At 25.9% G+C, this 11104-nt stretch overlaps 1 protein-coding gene across 5 annotated transcripts; it reads left to right on the forward strand.

Annotated features, from left to right (window-relative positions):
* Positions 1-149: 149 nt before the first annotated feature.
* On the forward strand, positions 150-11006 carry LOC126920185 (tyrosine-protein kinase Src42A). 5 transcript variants are annotated; one of them, XM_050730326.1, is made up of 7 exons: positions 150-705; positions 3337-3675; positions 4352-4473; positions 4621-4784; positions 7412-7733; positions 7838-8173; positions 8261-11006. In XM_050730326.1, the coding sequence occupies exons 1-7, from the start codon at positions 647-649 to the stop codon at positions 8467-8469; spliced, it is 1551 nt and encodes a 516-aa protein (XP_050586283.1). In that variant the 5' UTR covers positions 150-646; the 3' UTR covers positions 8470-11006. The 5 variants fall into 5 exon arrangements, with proteins under 5 accessions (XP_050586283.1, XP_050586197.1, XP_050586451.1 ...); XM_050730240.1 differs by having other exon boundaries at positions 155-705; positions 7406-7733; XM_050730494.1 differs by lacking the exon at positions 150-705 and adding an exon at positions 1593-2380 and having other exon boundaries at positions 2960-3675; positions 7406-7733.
* The last annotated feature ends 98 nt before the right edge of the window (positions 11007-11104 follow it).

The raw sequence follows: 11104 nt of genomic DNA on the forward strand, positions 1-11104 counted from the left end.
AAAATGAAAGAAGTTGAAAATTTAAATATTTAAGACAACAACATTTTAAAAAAAGTTATTATATGGGTAAGACTAAATTTTATTCTATTTGACTTAGTTCAGATTTATTGAAAATTAGAATTTCTACTTTTTTATTACTTTTATCATTTTCCTCAGATATGTTTTTATGAAAGCATTACCAAAAAATATTATTGACTTTTTAAAATATTTTTCTACAGTATATTATAAATAATTGCTCTAAACTATTGGAGTATTTCCATATATATTTGGATTAAATTCCAATAGTAAAATAATATCAAATGTGATGAGATGTATTTAGTATAACTATTGATTTATCTATATCTACCAAGACGTAACTGGATAAAACGATACAATCTGATAATGTAATAAATGGATCTAATACATACACATATGTATGTATGTATAAAAGCACGATACGATATATTCTTGTATGTACGTACATATGTATGTATGTATGAAAAAAATAAGATAGATAGTTTGAAATAACTAAGCAGTGCTGTTACAGATATCACTCACTGCGGTTCTCAGTATTACTACAGTTATCGCATAATTTGCCAAAAAATATCGCGTAGTACAATTTGAAAGTTACGATTACGTGGATGTATAAATCAAATTGTTCGCAAAAATGCATTCTAGAACATTTCGTAATAAAGCATTTGAACATTTCTTCAGTAGATTTTTCAGGTAATTACATTTTATGTATATGAATTAAGTGATGATAATGTGCATTGTTTATGTTTATTATATTTATTTGATTATTAATGTATAATATAAAATAATTATATTATACTATATTATAATAATTAATATATTTTGAATTTAATGTCATTATTGTATACTAAATATATTAAATATCAATTCTATTAGATATTTCACTATATTTGAGCATTTAATAATTTTGGAAAGTATTTAAGTATCTATTTTTTCTCATCTGATAGTGAAATGCATAAATATAATTAATTAATAATGTGAAAGAAATAAACAGGTCATTCACGCAGAACATGTGTATATGTATATAAATAACTGATTTATAGTTTCGTTCACGATCGTCTTTTATTTCAATAAATAATTTTTATTAATTATCTATAATGGGAACTATAATAATGTTATTACCATCAGGTATATTAATAGTTACTTTTCTAAATTTTAATATTAATGATTAAAATTAAAAAATATCATATGATTATGTAATAAATGCATAAATTCAGTTTTTAAAAAATATTCAAATTACAATTTTTCTCGTTACTATCTTAGAATCATGGAATATAAAAAATATCCGAAGATATCACTTTAGTATCTTTTATAATTACATATAAAGTAATTGAACATGTAACACTATTTTTTTTCGTTAAAAGGATATTTGATTGTCCTTTTATTTCTACTAAATCGATCAATGATATCTTTTCTAAAATGTTCTTTATTATTCAATTTTAACAATTATTAAAATATTTAAATACTTATTTCTTTAATTATAAGAATGTAATAAGTAACCCATAATATTTTCTATGTATCAAATACAAGATTATGTAGCAATTCACTTGCATCTTTGATTGGGGGATGGTAAAGGTTCGGTTAACTTCGGGTTCATAGCCGAACTCATCCGAAATCTATATGTCGTTGGCTACCTTCACCATGGGTGTTTTCACCTCTCCGTCGGTTTCTCATGAAAAGTTTGTTCGCTTGTCGCATTTGTTCTCGAGATAAATAATCTTAGATGTGTCTTAAAGTACTACACGAAGTACGTTCATATCATAATTGTATTTTTTTACGATAAATTTGATGTGTGTTTTATTCTTCGTTGTTTTCGGTATCGCACATGTGAAAATTAAGATTTTGACGGATCTGATTTAATGCAATGGCGACGTTACTTTCCATTATGTTGTCCACGTTTCTCCTAACCATTGGTTATCGCCATGCTCCTGAAAATTCTTGCAACTATGCAATGCCAGTGTTAAAAAATCAACGATAGGAAAAGAATGATCTTCTTCCGGTGTAAGAGAATTTACATCATTCCTGGATATTGTAATGAACCGGTGGAACAAGTTCAAATCGAGCGGGCTCTGTTATCCGTATAGAAATCTTTTCTCCTTTGATTTTCGTTGAATTTCATCAAAATTTTTATATATTTTTTTCAAATAGTATTACTGACTACTAGTTGTTATCAAAAGAGAAATGTTAGAAGTATGAATTTGGGAATCCGAAAATTAGATGTATCTGTTAATCTTTATACTCTTAAATCACATACCTTTTTTAATTCTATATTCATCAGATTTTTTAAAATGATGTTCTTACATTATTTATTTTTTTTTCGGAACAACGAAATATTTTTATATTTGCGTAAATAAAGAGTAAAACTGATGTAAGTGTAATGAAATGCTTATATTAATATTTTTCATATTATCTTGGTTCAAGTTTCTGAATTAATTTGTTTATTATTTTCTATTTGGTAAAATACACAAAATACTATATTCTAATATTATAAAACGAGAAAATTTATAGCACGATTTATTATTTTTTAATATTTTGTTGCTTTTATTACTTTTTTATTTAGAAAGATCATTTCAATAAAATGATTTTGACAATGAATAAACATTCAGCGGAAACATATTATTGGCATTAATAAAATAAGAACATTCATATTCATTTGTTAGAAATGGCATTAAATAATAATAATAATAAATAGCAAAGAAATTGGTGATTTGCATCCTAACCTAAATCGCAAAAGTGCCATATTATGACGTCAAGCTTGGATCAGCGCGAACTCGACGAAAATGCGTATACTAATAGAGCATATCTCTGTTTTGTGTTACGGTTATATAGTGACGCGATGAAGTGTCATCGTTATCAGTGACTATTCGAATAAACATTCGTATTTATTATATGTAGTCTTTATTAAAACCTTTAAATAATTACAAGTGTTCAATGTTTATCACACTAGATATCGACGAAAGAATTGCAAGTTTCTTGAGAAGAAGAAGAGAAGCTTCGAGAAAAAAGTTGCCGATTTTACAAATTATGTCTGATTTTGAAAACTCATATGCATCTTTCCGTGTTTCTTAGTGGGCTTTATCCAAATGTTTTAAAAACCAAAGTGTATTTTAGTGTTTATTTTGCACATTTACATCACGAAATGTGTATTATGAAAATTTTATATTCACATCATCATAGCTCAATATTCATGCAAAAGGATCAAACATAAGAACATTGCAAGAACATTTGCAAAAAAAATTTTTATATTTCATGACTCAGTGGCAGTGAATTCAAATAGTGGACAAGTTGAAACTACATACAAAAAATGGGTAATTGTTTCAGCAGTCCAACAGATACAGAAAAAGAAAAGCCTGATAGAATAGGCAACCCTAATATAGAGGCAGTTGCATCTCAAGCTAGTCCAGTGCCAACACCACCTCCAGATCCTATTAGGCCTATGCCACAAATCCCAGATGCAGATGTGCCAACTGCAAAAATTTTTGTTGCGCTTTATGATTATGATGCACGTACAGATGAAGATTTAAGCTTCAGAAAAGGTGAACATTTAGAAATCTTAAATGATACTCAAGGAGATTGGTGGTTAGCTAGAAGTAAAAGAACTCGACAAGAAGGATATATTCCCAGCAATTATGTTGCAAAGTTAAAATCTATAGAAGCAGAACCGTAAGTTACATTTATACCGACATCTACATTTATTTTTTTCTAAATATATTTTGTTTGATAAATGTACATACCAAAAAATTTACTTGTATAGTAAAAATATTTGTTTTGTGTAATTTTATAATAATAACTTAAAAAAATATATTTTTATTGCAATAAATATAGATTAATAGCTATATCTTAATGAATGATGATATAGGATTAACATGCTTGTATTTGGAATGCATATCACATGAAACTTTACAGTTATGCATTCATTTAAAAAATATTTCAAATTTATTATATATAAGAAATATATATACATGGAATATACTGCAGACATGATAATGATTGAAAACATGTAATAAATCTTAGTTTGTTCACTTTCTTTTATTATATTTTCACCTAATAAATTTCTCTCTATATAGTCAACTAGTCAATGCGACCTTGCTTTCACTAACAGTATATGTATTGCCTCTTAGGTTTTATTAATATGGGTGGACAGTTCTGATTATCAATCAGTTTAAATAAGCAGTATTTCCCTTCTTTTTATTTTTGTATAAATGTAAAAATATTAAAGAAAAAAATAGTTTTATCCTTTTTTTTTATATTGACCAATCAAATATTAGATTATTATTTTTGTATATGTTAAAATATTTTTTATTTTATTTAATATTTCAATTATTTTTACTTTTTATAGATGGTACTTCAGAAAAATTAAACGAATTGAAGCAGAGAAGAAGTTATTGCTTCCTGAAAATGATCATGGTGCATTCTTAATTAGAGATTCTGAAAGTCGACACAATGATTATTCTCTTTCGGGTAAGTTAATACATATTTGAATATGTATCAAAAATATAAAATTTAATCACTACAGTGAAACACATGCTCACAATAAATATTTATTATATTTTCAATATATTGCACATATACTTTTAGGAATAATAACATGATAAAAATTTTTTGTAGTACGTGATGGTGATACAGTTAAACACTACCGCATTAGACAACTGGATGAAGGTGGTTTCTTCATTGCTAGAAGAACTACATTCAGGAACCTTCAAGATCTTGTCGAACATTATAGTAAAGATGCTGATGGGCTGTGTGTAAATCTCTGCAAGCCCTGTGTACAGGTAAGATGAAATTCTTAGTTAAATCAATATTTCTTGCAATCCCATGTCACATAAATGGAGTTTAGACAGCTTGCTGCATGTATAAAATTGGTTTTTAATGATATATCACCATTTTACTAAAGAATATAATGTATTGCTTAATTATTAAATTTTTTTTCAATATTTATCAAGGGATTTCTTCAATGATTCAACAAAAATTTGTTTTAAAGTTTTTGTTCTAACATTTATTAACTTTGCAGAAATCCCTTGATATTAAATATAACCCATATATAATATGAGACTTAAAGTGAAAACACAAATGCATGATTTTTGACCTTTATTGTACACGAATCTAGAATGTGATTAAGTTTGTACAGAGAATAAATAAAATGGTATAAATAAATTAGATTCAATCATTTTAACAACTATTTAAATTACATTTACATATTATATTTATTACATATTAATAGCACTGTCTAAACTCCAGTTAGACTTTGCTCTATAAAATTATACATTTAGTAGCTATAATAATAATTGCATATATATTTTTTAATAAATGTTATTGGAAAAATATTTGAAAATAATATATTGCACAAAAATCACAGTTCAAGATACAGAATGAAGTTTTATATGTACTTCACTAAATTCTTATTTTATATTTCTTATTTACAACATTGTTAGGAAATGTATTTCAATATATTAATAAAAAGAAGCACTAATTTGAATGTTAATCAAGATGTAATAAGGAATTTTTGTATTTATAAGTATGTGTAAAAAATTGTTTTCTTTAACTTTTAATTAATCTTTAAGGAGAAGATACATTGTTACTTTTAATGGAAATTCATATATATATATATATACATTTGTATATTGTATCATATATATTTCCGCTATTTATTTAAAAAAAAAGTTAAGGTTTGAAAACAGCTTTTAGTTTGATAAATAATCTTGCAAAGTTTGATCTCTGAATAGACTATGTTTGTTTCTCTGTTATTGCTTACCTTACCTCCCGCTGGATTTTCTTGGTAAATTGAATGTCCCAATATGACATAACATGTTAATTTTCTTTGTAACATAAATGCTTTCCACTATATCTTTGGCCTGTACATACAGCACAAGCCCGTCCTATATGGAATCATGTTTCAAAGACATTAGATCATTCTTCATCTAGAAAATTCACTTTCTTTCATAATCTGGCATAACATTGCTAAATTCTATAGCTCTTTCTTAGAAATAATAGGATTAAAAGCACACATTAAAAAATAAGATAAATTTGCGTCTATGTGTCTGTATGTGCTACTTTGGTGTATTGTTAATTATGACAATATTCAACACAAATTTTTTTATACAATCTACAACGGATGATCATATTCTAGTATCAATATTTGTGTGCTTAAATCTATCTAATATACAGGATATCTCAAATAAATTCTTAACTGTCCTACTAAATTATCCACATCATTTAGTATTGATTATATCATACAAATGAAGAAAGACTGTTATTATGCTGTATTATATTATACTATATTATATTAAATAATATTATATAAATAATATATTAAAGGAAAAATAAGTAATATATTTTTTACTGGTGTTCGAGATATCCTGTATGTGGAATTTAAATTCATAGATCAGTTTTTAAAATTTAAGTTTTAAAATTCTTCTTTGTGTTTATATACACATCAAAGAATTTTAAAACAGATTTCCTTCCTATCTAATGAACTTTATATATTTTCTGAACAATTTTTAATGAAATGAAGCAAGAAAAGTTCATAAAATAATCAAAAAGACGCTTTTGTCTTATTAAATTATATGGTTTAATGCTCTCAGTGATTGAAATTATCTTCTATATTTTTTTATACTTTCTTTTAACTCAACTTTGAGGCATTGAGGGCATTTTGTGTTAAAACAGTTCAAATATGGTGCTATATTCTTGTTGATAATGTACATACTTTACAACAAATAAACTATAGCGTATACATTTATGTCTTGGACCGTGCATAAGTGTTCAATTACTAAGTTCCTGAAATTATATTTGACAACTTTATATTCTTATCTATAAAAATAAGTATTAATGACTTTTGAGAAACATTATATGTCAAGAATAAAGATTCATTTACAACAAAACACTATTTTAAAATTATATTTCATATACCTTAGCTACTATATTTATTGAGATCTAAAATAATTTTCTCTATAAAATCACTCAAATGTCAAAAGGCATGAAATTAAATAATTTGAAATTTGCTTTTAATCACTTGCATCTTGCATAATAGCCACTATTTCTTTTATTTTTTATGGTATTACCATTAGATTAGATATTTTAATTTAAGCAACACTTGTTATTTGTTACATCTTATAATAAAATCATTAAAAACTTAATAAGCAGTTATGCAGCCTAAGCAACATCCTTAAAGGGCTTCTATTTAGGTTTGTATTAATAGAAAGTAAGAACAATTCTCCGAATTTCTTCAAGGAATTTTAGAACTTCAGTTAATATATGATTTAAGTTTCTCTATCTTATTTATTAGTGTACAACTTGCAAAGGAATATTTGCTATTAATGCCATAGAAATATATTCATTTAAAACAACTAAAAAGTTTAACAGTCATTGACTGGCATATACTTAATTTTGTTGATAGGTTGAGAAACCTGTAACTGAGGGTCTTAGTCATCGTACAAGAGATCAATGGGAGATTGACCGTTCATCTCTCAAATTTGTGAGAAAATTAGGCCAGGGTCAATTTGGAGAAGTGTGGGAAGGATCTTGGAATAATACAACTGCAGTAGCAATAAAGACACTAAAACCAGGAACTATGGATCCTAAAGATTTCTTAGCAGAAGCACAAATTATGAAGAAACTTCGTCATGCAAAGTTAATTCAATTATATGCTGTTTGTACTTTGGAGGAACCTATTTACATCATCACAGAATTGATGAGGAATGGTAGTTTGTTAGAATATTTGCAAGGTAACAAAATTGTACTTTTTAATTATTTCAATGTGTAATCTATTCAATATTTTATTTATTTATCTATTTGTTCATTTTTACACGTGTTATAACTTTTCCAACAGGGAAAGGAAAAACATTAAATTTACAACGATTAATTGATATGGCTGCACAAATTGCAGCAGGTATGGCGTATCTTGAGTCACAAAATTATATCCATCGAGATTTAGCTGCTCGAAATGTATTAGTAGCAGAATTAAATGTTGTGAAGATTGCAGACTTTGGTTTAGCTAGGCTTATTAAAGAAGACGAGTATGAAGCCCGAATAGGTGCACGCTTCCCCATTAAATGGACTGCACCTGAGGCTGCAAATTATAGCAAATTCAGTATTAAATCTGATGTGTGGTCATTTGGTATTCTTCTGACTGAATTGGTTACTTATGGTAGAATACCATATCCTGGTAAATATATCTTTAAATTTAAATTTTGTAGTGATTTTTAGTAATAAAGATTTAAAAAAGAGTATCTAATTATTTTTAATTTTATAGGTATGACAAATGCTGAAGTTCTTCATCAAGTAGAACATGGATACAGAATGCCATGTCCTCCTGGTTGTCCAACTGCATTGTATGATATCATGTTAGAGTGTTGGAACAAAGATCCAATGAAGAGGCCAACTTTCGAAACATTACAGTGGAAACTGGAAGATTTCTTCACCATGGAAGGTTCTGAGTATAAGGAAGCATCTGCATATTAAAATATTAAAACAGTTTATAGTTCTTATAACATATTTCGTTATGATTTCTATCAACAAGATATAATAGATATTCTGTATGAATGATAAATGCAGATTATTATAATTAACAGTTAAATTCAGAATACGGATGTTTGTGATATTTGAGAGAGTATACTTTATACTGAAGAATAGTCTTCTTTCTATAAACTATAAATACGGTTTATTTTTTTAGCAATATGATCACGCCAATTGCTTTTGTTATATATTCTGGCTGCCATAAAATTATAGAACAACTTTGTCAATTCATGAATGATTACACACGAACGAACATTGAATCGTTAATTAGTGGCTTTTAAAAGCAATGACATAGTTTAGATTTTATTTTGGAAAATTATATTCTGAACGTATAAACGTCGGTGTTAATAGCATCTGTTGGACAGTATTTATGGGAGTTAACAATTTTTAACTAAAAATTTGTTGTTTATTAATCTTGACGAGATAATGCGATTGTCAGATGTATTACAAATTTGATGTAACAAAATTTTCAGATACTGCACAGCCAATTTAAGCCAATTTTTTTGGAAGATTGTTTACCTTGCAATTTCAAGCATCTATTATATAGCAGTAAGAAGGATTATTGTCTGTCTTGATTTATCATTCCTTCTTATTTATTTATATATATACTCACATACTTCTATTATTATTATAATTGCTAATTTATTATTAAGAACTCGTAAGTATGTGTAAGTAAGTTTGTGTTCAAAATTTATAAGACATAATCAGTTGAAAACTCTTAAGTGGCCTATTAAGCCAACATACATGTAAGATAAATTTTATGAATATTTATTATTACTGTTCACTGTTTTCTTCTCTTTTTTTTTTTTTTGCATATGTTAACTCTCAGTTATTCTTGAAGAAACACATATTAACTAAAAGCAATGTATTTAACCTAAAAATTATTCCTAACTGTTCATAAAAAATATAATACGTGTGTAAGATAACATAAGAAAGTATAGAAGGGTATTAACATTACTAGAGAAGCATGTAAACTATTATATTTGAATTTTTTATTTAATAGTATGAAATAGGTTATAATCTTAGAATTTCAAATTAATATTTGTTGCTATTAATTATTCAGTTAATTATTTTTTCGTATTACTTCAGTTCATTTTTGCTATTTCTGACTTCCAAATTCAAATTTTTCATTTTTACATATTTGTACACTATAAATTAGGTTTTTAATTCCTTAAGTTGATAAATGTCATCTTTTATCAATACTTCTGAAAATTATAATTTCTAAATGAAGCAATACAATTTTTGGGAATATATTAGAATTGTTTGTTTCATTTTAGCTTTTTTAAGAGTCTTTAGGGTTAATAGAATAAACATATTATACATGTCTTAGATTATCTATATTTGCATTTGATGCCGTATTTATTAATATTTACTTTCTTTTTGGAAAAATTTCCATTATTTCTATATAATGTATACTTCTCAAAATTGTATGAAAACAAGTTTATTTCGTTTATAAAAAGACATTAAGACGTTAGATATGTGTGAACACACAGAATTTGCAATATGTTTTATTTTACGCCTTTTATATAGATGGATATACAAAATAATGATCAAAAATAAACAAAATTTGTCTAGTCAGAGACCACTATTCTATTGTGAACATTTATGGTGTTAAATACGTTTATACCATTTTTTTCATGAACATAAGACATACTGCCAAATAAATATAAAGAAACAGCTATCATGCTATTATTATTAAACGAAAAAGGAAATGAAACTGTATAATGACACAATGTTATACTAAGAATTAAAGTAAAAACAGAACATTACTTAAACTTAAGTAAAAGAATGTTTAATTATGTTTCTGTGGTCGTCTGATAATTAATTTAAAGCATTTTTGTGTACTATTATTTTAAGAAATTATATTGCTGGTATTAAATAGTATTAAAACTGATGATAGTAAGAATTTAAAAAATCATTTATGTAGGATATCAGGCACTTTGTACAAAAGTAAATTTTTATATAAGCATATATATTTATATTTTGTACAGTTTTATTTGAATATAATGAAATGCTTTTTATATATATATGAAAATTTCATTAAAGCGTAAAACATCTACATGATTTTTATACAGTAAGCTCAATAATTTTTTCACTGATCTTTTAATTAAAGAAGCGAAGAATACAGTGGTATATAAGTATTAATTGTGTGAAATATAATGATGCATATAATTTTTAAAAATAAACATAACACCTATGACATCGTTAACGAAATAGTATTATCGTTAATAAAATTGTTCATATATAATTGTATTATGTCATAATTATTATATTATATACGACTTTATAATTTTGTATGTATGCATAGATATATACAGTATACATAAATATTATATAATTGCGTATAGTACATACATATTCATATCGTGCGCGTGCGTGTGTATTTGTGTGTACATACATGTATGTATATATATAAATGTGTATATATGTATACATATAGTACATACATCGCATGTTAAAAAATATTACAAAAGCAATTTTAACTTGTTTCATAATTTCTTTTGTTCCTTACCACCTTTTCCTACTTCTCGAGTATCTGTAATATACATAGATATGTCTCTTTCTATAAACTAATTTACTT

The sequence above is a fragment of the Bombus affinis genome, chromosome 1 (genome assembly GCF_024516045.1).
Source record: "Bombus affinis isolate iyBomAffi1 chromosome 1, iyBomAffi1.2, whole genome shotgun sequence".
Classification (NCBI taxonomy): domain Eukaryota; kingdom Metazoa; phylum Arthropoda; class Insecta; order Hymenoptera; family Apidae; genus Bombus; species Bombus affinis.

Coding starts and splice junctions, on each gene's coding strand:
- LOC126920185 (XM_050730240.1), top strand. CDS start 647: ATGCATTCTAGAACATTTCGTAATAAAGCATTTGAACATTTCTTCAGT. Junction 706..3,336: donor TTCTTCAGTAGATTTTTCAG/GTAATTACATTT, acceptor TTGTTTCAGCAG/TCCAACAGATACAGAAAAAG. Junction 7,734..7,837: donor TTTGTTAGAATATTTGCAAG/GTAACAAAATTG, acceptor CTTTTCCAACAG/GGAAAGGAAAAACATTAAAT.